General features: G+C 43.1%; 1 protein-coding gene across 2 annotated transcripts in view; it reads left to right on the forward strand.

Annotated features, from left to right (window-relative positions):
• The window catches only part of LOC129331697 (glypican-5-like), a 622,271-nt gene that overhangs the window by 335,950 nt on the left and 268,881 nt on the right, over window positions 1-17,440 (forward strand). For both annotated transcript variants that reach the window (XM_054982130.1, XM_054982131.1), the window contains one exon: window positions 9,228-9,348. In XM_054982130.1, coding sequence (XP_054838105.1) covers window positions 9,228-9,348 — 121 coding nt within the window. The remainder of the gene's footprint in view (window positions 1-9,227; window positions 9,349-17,440) is intronic.

A 17,440-nucleotide genomic window follows, 5' to 3' on the forward strand; every position in this document is an offset into this window, starting at 1 on the left:
CGCAGCCCAGCATACAGCTTCATAGGCTCAGAGAGGAGAAATTTTACCTCATGGTAGGGGAAGATCAGCCCAAGCCGGAGTTGGACGTGGGTTTGTGGCATATGTATCATAAGGTAACCATTGCTGATTCTAGAGTATTCTCTCCTTAGTTGCCTTCACACACAAAAACTGCAAAGGGGCTGAAGTATGTGAATCTACATATCTCTAGAAAAGGTCACACAATACCTTTTCAGGATTGTTGAAAAGAAATGATGTCTTTTATACAACATTACTTGAAGCAAAATCACATTTTCACTTGATTTTAAAATATGGTTATTTACAGTTCTTAAAGTACAGAGTATCTCCTTCACTTCCTTTACAACTTAAACTAATATTTCATGGTCTTAGATTTTTAAAAGGCAGTGAGTCATTTAATAAAGAGAACCAAACTGATTAAAACCTACTGTGACTCAAATTGTGAAACTTTTTCCTTGGAGGATCTAAGACTGGAGTCACCAATCTTTTTGAGCTTTGGAATTATGAGAGGGGGTGGTGAGTGCCACACCAAATGACTGTGAAGTGGAGTCAAACCTAAAATAGCTGCCACAGGAGGCAGAACCTCCCTCCTTGCTTTGCAAAAGAATCACATGGCAACCATACTGAATACATGAAGCTGCATATATTCAGAGTCCATAACATGGGTCCTGTCAAGGTTAGCATTATGTCTACTTTGGCTAGAAGCATAGTCCACCCACTGGGAGGACAGGAAGCCTGGAGAAGGAGGGGGGCGGGCTTCAACTCCTGAACATTTCTCTCTCCTCTTGCAACAGCCTAGCTTCTAGGACTCTTAAGATGAGAACACAGTGCTCTCTGCTTTGTTCATGATGACAACTGTCAGTCAGGCCTGAAGGGGAAAGGAACCACACACTGGCTAAGGAAAGCTTGGGCGCTGCTTACTAGTCCTCCTGATCTTCCAGTATCTGCTGCTGCTACTGCAAACTTGGAGAACTCTTTTATTTGAATGAGGGTAGTCAATAACAGTCCCTGCCTTATAATCCCTGCCAGGAAAGCTCAGCAAGTACCAGGGGAAGTAGTGTTATAGGTGCCACATTGGGGACCCCTGTTTTAATGACCTATCCTCCTATGCATCTAGCCCTGAAGAAGAGGGAAGCAACTGAATGTATAACGGGGAAGCATAAGCAGACATCACAGAGCCAGTAAAGACCGCTGCACTGCAATGAGCAAGCCCCATGCAAAGGGAAAAGAGGAAGTGAGGAGAAAGGGCTCCATCAAGCCCCACACAGTTCTCTTTCTGCATGTGATTGTGTATGTGGTATGATGGATTGTGCTATAAAAGAATCAAGGTGTGCTGAGACAATCTCAGAATTCTCATACCATGCTACTGTGCAGGCTGAATGGTTCCAAATCTTGTTAAACCCTCTGCATCATCCATTCCCTCCCATATGTACACAGAAAGGCAGATCCACAAATAAAGTCCTCCCTATTCTCTACCAACCCGTTGTCTCTTGATCCTTCTGCTGGCGCAGAATTCTCATTCACAAATCAGAGTTTGATCACAAATCATGAACAGCATCCTTGAATTTAACCAAAAGAACCCCACTCAGTTGATATTGAGTGTTTCTGATTTGGATAAGAAATGCTTTGTGCATAGGCATTCTCATACTGCCACCTGGAAACTCTGATTCAAGTACACGTGGAACATGTGTGTTGTTTGGGCACTACTTCGATACTGGCTTGGATCCACCAGAGTACTTCTATGGATAGGATAACTGCCTGCAGAGCACAACTTTCTTGCCTCTCCTTCCCACTGCAGACCAAAATGCTGGGGGTTTGGGAGGGGGGGTCCCCTCAGGACAGCATGGGGTGGTTGAGGCTGAACTGGAAAGAGGAGTGACAAACTCATGATCCTCAGGTAGAAAGTCTTCCAACTGTTGAAACACTCTAATAGATGCAAACCACTACGTGCCACACTCTATATGCTTTGTTATCAGGATACTTTACTCCATGAATTGGAGCATGTGTCAACAGCGGCTACCAGCTAGTTGCCTAGTATGATGATGAATGCTGTTACTGACTGCACAAACATGAAAGCAGCACTTATCTACAAAATATCATTTGAAATGATACATGCCTTGCCCCTGGGACCTACGTGACTTCACTAGCAATCCAATAAATCCTGAGCATGCACTAACAGCAGCTACTTTCTGCTTTCCTGGTGTCATTATGAATGACAAATGCACAAACTGCATGGAAGCAAAACTCACACACAAACTCAAAATACAACTCATTTTAAATCGCAAACATTCCAATAAGGCAAAAGTATGTACAGATTGCGCTGGGAGGAAAAACCGGCATTATGAGCAGCAGAATTGATTTTCAAGCAGCATCACTAGTATCTTTATTTATCTTTAGTTTGTGTCTCCTGTAGATTGCGGGAAGGTGTACTACTTACCATGTCCACACAAAAAGGCTCATTGAGCTCTATATCTACCTTGTATCTTATTTTCCAAAAGTTCATAAAGGAGGATAATAACTTTTGAAATTGCTCGGCGTTGTCTACTGTTTCCAGTTTAGATGCTTACTGCTATTTTTTTAAAAAATAGAACAATCTTCCAGGGATGCAACCAGGGATGTTGTCAGCATACCATGAGATGGGGCAGCTGCCAGGGCCCAGAGGTTCTGACAGGACCCCTGCCAACAATCCCTCACCTGCATGCCTTCCCTGCCTTCCACCTATGGACCATTCCCCTGCCCATTTGCTTGTGAGCACTCTGCCATCCATGTCCCTGGCTGCCCATTCTGCCCATTGCTAGTAAGGAAGGGCAAATGGATGGTGTGCGGCAATGCACCTGGAGGTCACAACAACAACGGCTTTCCCACCCACATACGCTGCCCAGAACTGTCAAGGAAAGGGCAAGTGGGCAGCTGTGAGCATAGATGATGGAAGTACACACAGGCAGTTAGGGGCAGGAAGGTGGGAGATTAGAAGGGATTCATGAGCAGGGGTGGGGGGTGATAATAGGCAGAGGAGGAGAATGGGCATCTAGGCAGTCTCTATCTGTCCCCCACACAAGTGGAACCAGTCCTATATGCAACTCTTCTTCTCTAAATAAAATTATGGATTTATGCTATTTGTTAGCAACCATTTTTCTACTCTTAAATATTTTAGCTGCATTTAGGTGAAATAATACTTAGGATATTGTGTATATTAAAGGTATCCAGTAGTGGGTTATAATGGAAGCTCTCAGATCCTGAGTTTTTCCCATGAAAGCTCAGAAAACTTGCACAGCTTTCCCACCACTTAATACCTTATTCAATTGCTAGTAGGAACACACTGAGTGATATACCCACGCACCAGTAGAGAAGATGTAAGGAAGAATAGCGGTCAGTTTTAAAGTGTGTGTGTAGCATGTTTGTGTGAAGTCTTGTTTCCTCAGTAGTCCTTAGACTCCCTGCAGTAATCCTGATTAAAATGTATACTATACATTGTAAAATACAGATCCTTTCCAACTGTAAATCATTAGATTAGTAGTTGCTAAGAATAGAACACTTTATCCAGCATGAGATAAAAACGTTTTGATGGGCTGTGTGCTATGTGACTGGTCTGGCTTTTGTTTTGGAGGCTGGTTCTTATCTGAGCCCAAATAGCCCTGTTTGGTCTGAGCTCATCAGGACTTACAGCTAAGCAGTATTGGCCATGGTCAGTATTGTGGACAGGATATCATCCAGATTGTTATGTGGAGAGAAAGGCAGTGGCAAAGCACCTCTGTTCATCTCTTACCTTACATGCTCCACGGTATGAGTTGGTTGCACATTTTCCTCCTCCTCCTCCTCTGTAGAATCTTTAAACAGGTGCTAGCCAAAACCATTCCCTCTTGGTTTTGTCAAATAATGTCAGTATTTTAGCCCTAGCCAGCTGATTTCTTTCCTCTTTTTAATAGCATTTACTTTGCTGAACATGCTTATTTCTTTTATAACAGGGGGCGAATATTACAAAAGACTTGTATGAAAGAAAGAAAAGGGACAATTTTGTTTTTAAATCTTGGATCAGTCAACCACACATAATTTATATGAAGACCTTCAATATGTGCTATGCAAAAGATGCTGCTGATCTAGATGCATAATTAAATTTGGGTGAGATTTCTACCATCAGATAGTGAAAATCCCTCACAGGTTCATTGAGTTGGAAAATTAGTAAATCCTCTGCAATGAGGTGCTTAAAGGTATTGCTTCATATTTGGATACATTTTGCTTTAAAAAGAAAGGCCTATGATTTTGTTTTATGACTATGATGCCCTGATTGTTTGATAGATGTTCTAAGCCATTAAATGATGAGAGCAATCAAAAGAAGTGACAAAGGACTCTTGTAAACTTTGTACCACTTCTAAGGAAATAGCTTTTAACTACTAGTTATTCAAACAGAATTCACCTGGAGAGATGTATAGAATGTGTAGGACCTTTGCAGGTATACTATAGAGACTAAAATTGTTCTGGTGTTTCACACAAGGAATGCAGTCTTGCTCATCTAGGGCACAAGGCACAGGAGCAAGGGCACATGTGATCAAGTGGAGCGCAAGTGAACAGGGAGGAACATATGTGAGTCTGTTCACTTGCCATTCAAGTGTCATTCATCACTTGTAGCTTGGCCCTTATATGAACTCACAGTACCAAGAAGAGTTACACCTTTTTACCCCATTGACTTCAATGGATTTAGAAGGTTGTAATGGTGACCTCTTATGCATGGGCTATTTGCCCCCCTCCCCAATTTGGCCTTATACTATGTTGAATGTTTTTCTTATTTAGGCACAGCGTTTGATACCTTGGTGATCCCAACACTATCCAAGGTGTTCGATGTATTGTCGAAGGCTTTCACGGCTGGAGAACGATGGTTGTTGTGGGTTTTCCGGGATGTATTGCCATGGTCTTGGCATTGTAGTTCCTGACGTTTCGCCAGCAGCTGTGGCTGGCATCTTCAGAGGTGTAGCACCAAAAGACAGAGATCTCTCAGTGTCACAGTGACTGTGACACTGAGGGATCTCTGTCTTTTGGTGCTACACTTCTGAAGATGCCAGCCGCAGCTGCTGGCGAAACGTCAGGAACTACAATGCCAAAGACCACGACAATACATCCCGGAAAACCCACAACAACCACTATCCAAGGGTTTGCCTCGGTTAAGAGAATGCTGGTTTCCTGTGATTTTTTTCCTCAATGCCAGAACATGCTGGGTCTGACTTCAGTGCAGATGCTTACATTTGCCTTTCCTCCACCCATCCTAAACCCGTCCCCTGCACAATGATTGGTCTGTTCATCTCCTCTCCCCCTTTTGTCCTCTCCTTTCCTTCCCCCTCCCCCTTGTTGGGGGCACCCAGTCCATCCGTAGCACACTGCAGTCCTCTCATCTTGTTTTGGACATCCCGAAGAGTGTCTCTCCAGTTAGCACCTACATTCTTTCTATATACTAGGGTTGCCAAACTCCATATAGGGCCTGGAGATCTCACAAAATTACCCCTCCAAAGGACAGGGATCTTCAGACTACAGAGATCAGTTTCCCTGGGGGAAATAGCTGCTTTGGAAGGTGAACTCTATAGCATTATACCCTCCTGATCTCCCTCACCTGCCCAAACACTGCCCTTTCCAGGCTCCCCCTGGAAAAATCTTCAGGAATTTCCCAGCCTGTAGTGAGTGACCCTTCTATACACATGTAATTGAATTGAACCCCAAGTCATCTCTGCCACACAGTGTAATTATATATCACTCTGTTTACAGTCACAAAGTAATTAGGATCACCCAGAGCAAAACATGCAAAATGGATTGTCAAGGCTCAGCTCTTGTGCTGTGAGGAGATCCCACAAGACTTCACAACAGATTTTAGCTTTAGTAGCTTGGAAGATATTGCCTTAATCTCTCAGAACAGGACGGTTTTAGCCAGAACCTGTATATGCGACAGTTGAGGGTGGAGAGAGAGGAGGGAGGAGGCAGGATGTTGGTGATTGGTTTGCAGTTGTGCAAAACAATTTACGTGCAACAAGGAAAGCGGAGTCACAGACAATTAATGTTAGAGAGAAATCCAACACAGAGGTGCAGATGCATAATGTGTCAAACAAAAACAGGCTTTCACTTTGGAAAAGATCAGGAGCAAGGCAAAAAGGGTCTATGTTTAAGACTAAATTGTAAAGGAAACTATAGCCATCCCTCCTGCACTATTCCACCACAATGCCCAGCTGCAATAATTTTCTGTGCATGTTCAGCCATGACCCAAGGTTCATTTCATGATGTGCCTGAGGCTGGTTGTCCTGTTTGCCTACTGCCACTCTGAGTTGTGATGGGAATTTTAAAAACCCACATGTGTTATCTGCACCACTACATCACCTTGTGGGGAGGGGCAGAAGTGATGTAGGATAGTCCCAGGAATCATTGGCAATAGCTAGAGCTACCCCATGTCACTTCCAAGGGAAACTTGGAACTTCGTGCCTCCCCCTGTCCCCTGCCCTCAAGCCTACCATTGGTTATGTGGCAACTTTTGCATGCACCCCATATTCAGCAAGATACCCAAGACCCTCTGTAGTATTTCTTCTGGTAGTAGCCCTGGGTGCTATTGTCACCTGAGAACAAGTTATTTTCTATAAAGTGTGAAGAGTCTTGCCTTGAAATGAATGCTTGGGCCAAGTGCGTGGGGAGCAACAAAACTTGGCTATCAAGGTGGTGTGGTGGGAGATGTGGGCTATATTGTTCTCTAATGGAACTGCTCTGTGCCGTGCTCTCTGTGCATGCTGAGCCACGCTCCCAAGATAATCCCAAAGAACCACTTAGTGCCCTTCCTTCAGCTCATCTTCACAGAAGTCTGCTTTTCTTTGAGTGCCAGAATGGGATGAGGAATGATGATCAATACCCACCAAAATATTATGATTTGCCGCTCTCCCTGGATTAAAGCCAATTTACTCACTCTGAGTTAAAAGAGAGCCAGCAGCATACCAGGCCTTTTTGCTGTGCTTTGTTGTGTGACGCATTAATGATATTGGCTGTGATGGTTTTCAGTTCCCTGTGTTTACAGGCAATATTGGCTGGACATGTATCAAGTTTTCAACTGTTCTTTCACCAAACAAACTGAAATATATAGATTACTAATTGGCTCCTTATTTTTATTTTGTTTATTTCTATTTTTGTCCTATCGTGTCACAGAAGCAGCTATCTTAGCTGTTGCATTATAATGAGCAAAAGACTTCAAAGGTCACCAGTCTCAGGTGGTGATAAGGATTACAACATCCAGACTAACGAGGATGATGTAAGCTGCTTTGGGTCCACTGGGGAGAAAGGCGGTCTGGTACATAGGAATGAAGTAAATAAATAAATAACAAGCCCATGTAATAGATCGTTATTATTGCCAAAGCAAATGTTGCTATGCATGAAGAAGAGACTTGCTGAGACAAAGTGTTACTACTAGTTATTTGAGTAATTAGCTGTACTACAGAAAAATTTCAAGATGACTTACAGTGGTGAGGCCCTGTTGTACTCAGTGGGACTTATACATGTCTGAACAGGCTCTAAATTGCATTCTAATGATTCATTTCAGTGCTGGTTAAACTTCAAAATAAAACTGTAAAACAAGCCTTCCATCTACTTCTTTATTATTTGACACAATTTCATCCTCTCCACTATCATCCTTGCAATAAACATCAGGTGAAAGCCATGTCAATTCTTTCCCTTAAATACTGACAATATTGCCAGGATTTCAAGTATGCCCTTGAACCAGATCATACAGTCGCAGTGCCTAATTCTCTTGCTAGTAAATTTATTTTAAGCCAAGCTTACAAAGGAAAGTAATTTATCTTTGTGGAAATGTATACTCAAATAGTTATTTCTTTTGGAAATAGTTTACTTTTTAAACATCCACTGAAATATGTTACAATTCTACCAGTGCAACTTTATAATTTTACCATTATGAGTTTTAATTTGGTTATTATAAGTGGTCTGCAGTAAGATATACATGGATGAATGCCTTCAACACTCACTCACTTACTCACACACACACACAAAAAGACGTTTGTTACATCAGTATCCACTTTCTTCCCTTGTGGAACTTAAGCTGGTCTACGTAGAGCTCCTTAGTTATCTCTTGAGCTGCTTTCACACATATTGGATAATCCACTTTCAGTACACTTTTAATGCACTTTAGTGATAGTTTGCAAGTGTATTTTCCTGTGTCACCAGACCTGCTGTAGCATATGCCTTCCAACCATATGTGCACAAATGTGCAGACCTTTTTGCCAACACTGATGGAAGGAAATAGAAAAGAGAGATTTCATTTTTCCCAAGTGAAAATAAATAATGTTGGAACCAAAGAGGAAACTGTATTCTCTCCCAGCAATGACAGTTGAACTAGTTGGGAAAACATAGCATTGGATTAGGGTTCTGGCAAGCTCTGTTCTCCCAGTAAGACTAATGTAGCAGTTATTTAGATTTTCTAACGCCCAACGCACAACTCAAAGTCTAGGCTTCCATCCTTTGTGTGTGTGTGCAGCACTTTCCACCACCTGCCCCAGTTGGAAGGTACAACCTGCATTTGAACAGGTCAGATTTCTGTCCCACCCCTTTGCCTCCTCTAGGACTCAAGCAGATTTTCATTAGTGCATCTGCTTGTCTTGATGTCAAGGTTGGGAATAAATGGGGCTAAAGCCACATCCTGTCCTCATCTTATCTCTTGAGGTGAACTTCTGTGGCATCTTTGCCTCTCTGGTTGATCCTCCTCTGCTATTAGGCTAGTAGGCTTTAAATATGCTTACATAAGTTGTGCAAATGTCAGCAGGGTTTTCATCTGGTGGCACCTTAGAGACCAACAAGATTTTCAGAGTGTAAGCTTTCAAGAGTCAGAGCTCCCTTCTTGTCTCATGGGAAAGTGAGACATCCAGGTCCCCAGGTTGGTCCAGTGTGTCATTGTTAGCAGGGTGATAATGCTGCATCATTGTGCCAGACATTGTACTGGCAACTGTGGTTCCTCCAAAGTGTATACCATGTTTTGGGGTAGCCAGATGCTGGAGTCTGTGTTTGCCTTGCTTCTTTCAACTCTCCCAACTGCTGGAGTCTTTCTTAACACACACCTCTACTTTCCTTTAAAATCTAATTATTTTTGTTCTCTTACTTGGCTTTTACAGTCTTTCCACAGTCTTCACTTTGGAAAATTAAGAACATTTTCTCTAATTGCAAATCTTTTATTTCACCTTCTATTACAGTTATACTAGCAGAGTAGTCACCAATGGACTGAAGGCACAAATTAATAACCCAGAACTGAAAGTCCGAGCACTGGACCTGCACATTCGCAGCTTAATTGATAAACTGCAGCATTTTAATCAGGTAAGCAGTTCTCAAAAACAGTTAATATTTTTTGTTCCATCTAAGAAGTGAAGAAGTCTTAAAACACCTCAGGATGCACAATAAAATCAAGCTTTCCTATATGGCCCACTAGGATTCAGAGGCAGGGGGACACTTCCTAGTATATATTAAGAATGTCAAGTTTGTGGAAGGTAATTTTTAATTTTTCCAATTGAGAAGATGGTCTGTCAGTAGATATGCCAGAAATATTATGAATGCGTGCTCATTTAAGTAATTCACATGAGCTCTACAGAGAACTTCAGTCAGTCAGTGCAGAATATGTTACGATTCTGTAATACTATTGCTGCAATGGAAAATTTTACAAGACATTGAGTTGGTGTCAATCCAGATTAGCCAGAGCTACCTACCATGCTTAACAGCAATCGATTTTCATTCAATGTAAGCATATTTTGGTGTCCAATTTGAGAGCATGTTAATAATGGTATCCACTGAGTTTGTAATGATAAAGTAGCATCTCTTCCCTAATCATTCACCATTAGGGAATATGGTAATAGGTAACTTTTGACAACTGCTACTGGCGGTAATATTGATTGTGCTAATTGGTGTGAAATGAAATTGTATATATTATTTGTACTCATGGCTCAAATTACCTTAATGTTCTTCTGACTGTAGGATTTCATGGGGGGGGGGGGGCTTTTTGGGTACTCATGATGATAAAATACATGACTAGTTTTATGAGCCCCCAAAAGTTTCAGATCTCTTTTTCTCAAGCTTCAGTTTTACATGGCAAACATTTTTCAAAGCAGATTTTTCCAAAGGATTTTGTGATATGTCATGGAAGCTATTCAAGGAGAAAAGTCAAAAGATCTTTTGGGCAAACCTCTGAGTGAGCCTTGTGTAGCATGCTAGATCACAGCCTTTGCTTCTAGAAAATAGTAAGATCTGCATCTTTTAATCACCAGACAGAAATTTCCCAAGTAGGCCTGGGTCCTACAAGCTGAAAGCTCAAGGTACTTGTGGAGGCAGATCTTTCCTGCCTCTTCCTACAACAGTTCCCTGTGAACCCACAAAAGCCAACACAGTGACTGGGAGAACTCTCATGGATAAAATGTCATGCACTACTGGAAACATCAAATGAAGTCACCTAAGGGAGGGGATGATTTCTTACCAAGGCATCATTGTAGCTCTACCTATGTCACTTGGCATTTTGTCTGTGAGGGTTTCCTAAACCCAACATTACTTTTAGGGAGTTAAATTGGGCTGCTGAGTAAAGTAGTAGGTGGGCAAGACCCCATTCCATGAGTAGGACCAAACCCACGGTATCATCTGCATCATCTAATGTCCATGATATTACATCTTCATAAGTGACTCGCTTTTTTATGACCTTCTATTGATCTTTTGAAGAAAAAGACCCTTAAGTGAAGTTTTCCCTCCAGCAAATTGAGATTTGAAAAATGTAATTGATTTCTTCGATTAAGCACAATACTTATTTTTGCCTTAAGATGATTTGTTGTTAAGTAGTATTAATTACTTTGATCATAATTTTAGTGAATATTTCTTCAAAGATCAAAGCATGAAAGAATTTTTTAATTTTTTCTTTTAAGCTTTCAAATAAAACATCAAACATACACAGCAGTTTTCTAGGGTTTTTCATCTCAGAGTTGGATTAAATCAGGAATAAAAACTGTCACTCAGAAGCTAATTAAAATATAATTGTATAGCATTGTTCATGGGGTACATGTATACTTGGAACATCCTTTTTGGCATACATTCACTGTCCTTCAGTATACTAATTTCTGAAGAGCAATTATACAAGTATTCTTTTTCTTGTGAACATAATATATAAAAATATAACACATATTTTGAAACTACATTTTGAAAGCAAAGCACCTTAGGTGAGGGAAAACAAAATTTGATTTTGTCACTTAACTCTGATTTGATAGAACATATTTTCCTTTTTTATAACTATTGCTGTACCTGTGTAGTGGCATAGAATTCCAAGTCATTTGTGACATATAATGTCCATGATTTTCTTACTCTCCTGAACAGTTTTTTCTGTAATCCCAATCCCACGTTTATTCATACTAACTTTTTAAGAAGCTGAGTTTTGAATCTAAAGCATCGTAAGAAATGTTGACTTAAAAGATACTCACAAGGATGTTTGAAATTTGAATGACTTGCAATCTGGTTATATAAGGAACAGTTACGGAACAGTTCAAATTCCCTGGAAAAAAGAACCATGCTGCAAGTCAATGTTAATAGTGACATGTGTAGCATTTTACTATTTTCAGTCAGCACAGGAAATGAATCCAAGGAATAATTTTAATATAACAACAACATTTTATTTTTATAGCTCCCTTCAGGAAAACTGAACACCTACTCAGAGTGGTTTATAAAGTATGTTATTATCCTCATGACAATCATCCTGGGAGGTGGGTCAGGCTGAGAGAGCTCTGGAGAGCTGTGACTGACCCAAGGTCACCTAGCTGGCTTCAGGTGGAGGAGTGGGGAATTAAACCCAGTTCTCCAGATTAGAGTCCTACCACTCTTAACCACTAACCAAACTGGCAATTCATCTGTCCATGAATGGCCTGCTTCCATTGTCCACTTGATTGTTTCCCCAGGCTATGGTTGCCAACCTCCTAGTGGTGGCTGGATATCTCCTAGAATTACAACAGATCTCCAGATGACATAGTTCAGTTCCTCTGGAGAAAATGGTTATTTTGGGTGGTAGCTCTGTAACATTATACTGTGTTGAGTTCCCCCCCTCGTCAAACTCTGCTCTCTCCAGGCTCCACCCCCAAAATCTCCAGGAATTTCTCAGTCTGGAGCTGGTAACCCTACTCCAGGCACAATTGTGAGAGGAATGAGCTTTAACAAAGGAATCTACCTGGGTGATGATAACCTTTTTTCATCAGTTTCCTTCTCCTCTTTAAGCAAACTTTCTGACATTTTTAACAAGACAAAATGTAAGTAGAATCTTTACTTTGCATTTCACACAAGTTTATTTAAAGTATAGATGTACAACTCAAACAGTTACATGGACTGCCTCATGATTAGACATGGGCATGAACCAAAAAAAATTAACAAACCTGTGGTTCATGGTTCGGTGCCGCTGCCGAACCTGAACAAATGAACCGTAACGAACATTTCCCGTTACCAAACCGGTTCGCGGTTCGTAGGCATCAGAATGGACCCCATTGCACTTAGAGAGCCCATATGCACAGGGAATGTTTAGCAGGCTCTCCTCCAGCCAGCACCCAAGTTTGGTCAAGATTGCAATAGGGATCTTGGAGTTATACCCTCTCCAGTACAAGGCCCCCAGGAAACTCCCACTCAATACACTTAGAGCCACCAGTTGACGTTGGCCCAGTGTACAAGGGGTTGGCCATCAGAACTTCCTATCAGGGTTTGCAGGGATGAGATTGGAGTGCCCATGTCTACAGAACACCCCCCTTCCCCCTCCCTCCCCCCCGGGTGTCTTCTCCCATGTAACCAATTGTACCCAATTTGCAGCTCCATGGTTGGAAGGAAGACCTGCCAATCAAGGTAAGCTGGGCTTCAATTCAGGTTTCCAGGGCGACAGAAGGAGTGCAGACAGAGTTCAGGCATTCCCCCAGGTTCGTTTCCAAAGGAATTGATTGATGGTGCCTGACTATCTGGCTTCACGAACCGCGGGCGAACGCAACGAACCGGGCTTTCCAATGAATGCTGGTTCATTGGCCATGGACCCTCACGAACCAAGCATAAACGGAAGATTCCCCAACAATCAGAAACCAAGGAAGGGAACACCCTGGGAACCCCAAGAATGCTACAAGGTGTCAATAAACTTATTTACCAATGTAATTAAGTGAAATATAAATATTTATGACTTAATAAACAACAATGAATACAACATTACAAAATTACATGAGCCATGATACATCTACACAGTCCATCATATCTCCAATGGAACTACTCCTTTGCTTCTTCAATGGGGTCAACCTGTAAGAACCCCTGTAAGAATCCCACATCGATGTTCTAAGCTCAATGGCTGTAATAATAACCAAAGCCCAATGGCTATAGTGGCACAAAGTCTGCAAAACGGCTTTGCCCCAAATGTATTTATATTTCCAAAGCTCAATGGCTTAGATGGCTGGGAATCACCAGGAGGTTGGCAACGAGTCTGCTAGCTTCTTGCTCCACTCGTTTCGTCACTTCTTCTTCACAGCCAGTAATTGCGCTCAGCCAGCATTAACACTGTAAGAATACAAATACCAAAGCCACTACAAAATAATTGTTACACTGAATTATTAATACAAATATGCAATTGTCATACTCACATTCACATTCCAAAAGGGACTGTATGTCCTGTCATAATCAGTCAATGTAATTCAAATGCGGGTACGCCCATGTATTACCTACCCTATTAAGTACCTACACTCTTTAGTAGGGATGTGCATTTCGGCTTTCTGAAAGCCGAAAGAAAGCCGAAACAAAAGTGTTTCAGCTTCTTTCAGGTTAGCCGAAACGTTTCGGGCTAAGCTGAAACGTTTCGGCTAGCCGAAAGAAAAAAAGCCGAAACGTTTCGGCTTTAGGCTTTTTCAATGGGAAAATGCCTCCGGCGTCTTCCCAGACGTCTGGGGGAGGCATTTTCCCACCGAATCAGCCCAAAATTGGTGGAGACCTTCCTCTAACCCCTCTCTACAAACCCCCCAAGTTTCAGACCGATTGGACTTGGACCGATTGGACCGATTGGTCCCCCTATCCTCCCATAAGAAAGCGAAGGAGCAGCATATTGTTAGCATGCTGCTGCTCATCTTCATTATTTCCTATGGGGAAAAATGAAGAAGCAGGCTTCCTTTGCCAGGGGTGGCATTTTGCATGCAAAATGCCCCCTCACCCTCAGGGGCCCTTCTCCCACCCCTCCTCCCACCCCCCACCAAGGCTCAGCCTGCTCCCACTTGGGGGGGCCATTTCATGGCCTCCCCAAGTAGGTGCTCTAATCTCATTCTCTACCACTGACAGCTGGGGGAGGCTTGTCCTGCCAGGGGTGGCATTTTGCATGCAAAATGCCCCCCAACCCTCTGGGGCCCTTCTCCCACCCCCCACCAAGGCTCAGACTGCTCCCACTTGGGGGGGCATTTCATGGCCTCCCCAAGTAGGTGCTCTCATCTCTACCACTGACAGCTGGGGGAGGCTTGTCTTGCCAGGGGTAGCATTTTGCATGCAAAATGCCCCCCAGCCCTCTGGGGCCCTTCTCCCACCCTTCCTCCCACCCCCCACCAAGGCTCAGACTGCTCCCACTTGGGGGACCATTTCATGGCCTCCCCAAGTAGTTGCTCTCAGCCCCCAAAGTCCAACCCCTACAGCCCCACACAAACCCAATTCCCCCCCAGCTGCCACACACAGACCCAAATCCCCACATTAGCTTCTCACAGACCCAAATCCACCCCCAGCAGCCCCACACCCATAACCCCAGGAACAGGCTGGCAAAGGCCAGCCCTCTCCCTTTGTTCCCTATGCTGGGAACTTCTAAACTCTCTTTCCCTGGGCAATTCTGCACAGCCCAGGGGTGCCACAATGGTGGGCACACTTCTGAGTGCCAGCTGGTCCCTGTGAAAGAGCACCTGAACCACAGACACCCTCTCTCAAATTCCCCCACCACCTACAGAGATGGCTGGCCAGCCAGCCCCATTGTTCCCTATGATGGGAACCAACTGCACAACAAAGAATAAAACAAGAACAACACAAAATAAAGTTTTTAAAAAATTATTTTCTCCCTTCCAAAGTACAAGTAGGCAAAGCATAATGACACATTACACCAGCAGTCCCCCACACAGAAAAATAACACAACTCGCTTAACATCAGAGAATCACAAAGCACGATTCCTGTCAAAAACACTTTATTTCTTGAACAGCTTTAGGTTACACAGCAGGGGGGGGGACACCAAAGGGCATGGAAGCAGTATCTTACACAAAAATAACACAACTCACTTCACATTAAAGAATCACCCCAAAAAATTGCTGTCAAAAGCACTTTATTTCTGTAACTGCTTTAGGTTACACAGTAGGAAGGCACAACAGAGCAGGGAAGCAGTGTACTACACAAAAATAACACAACTCACTTCACATCAGAGAATCACACAAACACAATTGCTGTCAAAAACGGTGAAGTGGGTTGTATTATTTTTTGTAGTACATTGCTATCATGCCCTGTTGTGCCCTCCTACTGTGTAACCTACAGCTGTTCAAGAAATAAAGTGTTTTTGCCAGGAATTGTGAATTGTGTGAATTGTGAAATGCCCCCCCCCAAGTGGGAGCAGTCTGAGCCTTGGTGGGGGGTGGGAGAAGGGCCCCAGAGGGTTGGGGGGCATTTTGCATGCAAAATGCCACCCCTGGCAGGACAAGCCTCCCCCAGCTGTCAGTGGTAGAGAATGAGATTAGAGCACCTACTTGGGGAGGCCATGAAATGCCCCCCCAAGTGGGAGCAGGCTGAGCCTTGGTGGGGGGTGGGAGGAGGGGTGGGAGAAGGGCCCCTGAGGGTGAGGGGGCATTTTGCATGCAAAATGCCACCCCTGGCAAAGGAAGCCTGCTTCTTCATTTTTCCCCCCTAGGAAATAATGAAGAAGATGAGCAGCAGCATGCTAACAATATGCTGCTCCTTCGCTTTCTTATGGGAGGATAGGGGGACCTGCTTTGGGGGGCCATAACATGGCCCCCCAAAGTCCAATCGGTCTGAAACTTGGGGGGTTTGTAGAGAGGGGTTAGAGGAAGGTCCCCACCAATTTTGGGCTGATTCGGTGGGAAAATGCCTCCCCCAGACGTCCGGGAAGACGCCGGAGGCATTTTTCCATTGAAAAAGCTGAAAGCCGAAAGTAAGCCGAAAGCCGAAAGCCGAAACGGCTGGCCGTTTCGGCTTTCGGCTTATATGAAAGAGAATCCTCTTTCGGCTTTCGGCTTTCGGCTTTAGCCGAAAAGTTTTGGCTTGCACACCCCTACTCTTTAGATTAGGCACTAATCCTTGCAGGAACTACAGAAACGCTGTAAAATTAATCTCACTGTTTAACCCCTTAGGGGCTAAACAGTCCAAGCGATATATCCATTGGGCTTCTGCTCTCAACAAATAGTTTTTATTATTGGATTTAACAATCTCCAACACTGAGTACTTCAATTCCCGTCCATTCCTGTGAAAACTCCAGAAGTGTTCCACTAAAGGCGCTGTAATATACTTCGTTCTTATTTTTGATAAATGTTCTTGCACCCGTATTCTAACAGTCCTGGATGTACTACTTACATAGCATAATAGGCACGGGCATCTGATGATGTATACCACATTGGTAGTGGAGCATGTGGAATAAGCCGTAGGGTACAATGGCCACCACGTTTTAGGATGCACAAAGGATGTTACAGGCACACTTAATTCACAAATGTTGCAGTGGCCGCAGTCAAAATGTCCCTTTGGCAAATTACTTGGCGGGTCACGACGCTTATAATCTGAATGGACCAGATAGTCCTTCAGGTTCTTACTTCATATATATCCTATTCTGAGTGGTAAATCACACCCTGGTATGTCATTTAGGATATGCCAATTCTTTCTAATTATATTTGCGATACTCCCTGAGTATTGGGAATGGTCTAAAGCCCACGTGATGCCCACATTCTCTTCCTTCCTATTGCTGTATTTCAGGAGGGACCCCCTAGGTGCCGATTTGGCACGACTTAGGGCATGTCTGATAGTCCTCTCAGAATACCCCCTCCTTGCAAACTCCCCACTCAGTCTCTTAGCCTCCCTCTCGAAATCCTTGGAGTCAGAGGAGTTGCGCTTAAGACGCAAAAATTGTCCATAGGGGATATTATGTTTTAAATTCTGTCTATGGAAGGATGCATAATTCAAATAAGCAGCCCGATCTGTGGGCTTCCGGTACGGGCTGGCTCCTAATCTATTTGCCGACCGTTTATACACCACAACATCCAAAAATGGTATACACATTAAGTTGCCCTGGGCTGTGAAACGAATATTCTGATCAATACTATTCAGCCAGTTCACAAATTCATCAGCGGTAGCTGGCCCTTTAAAAATGAAAAAAGGTCATCAATAAATCTTTTTAATGTTATTATCTGTTCAAAGAAAG

The sequence above is a fragment of the Eublepharis macularius genome, chromosome 6 (assembly GCF_028583425.1).
Source record: "Eublepharis macularius isolate TG4126 chromosome 6, MPM_Emac_v1.0, whole genome shotgun sequence".
Classification (NCBI taxonomy): domain Eukaryota; kingdom Metazoa; phylum Chordata; class Lepidosauria; order Squamata; family Eublepharidae; genus Eublepharis; species Eublepharis macularius.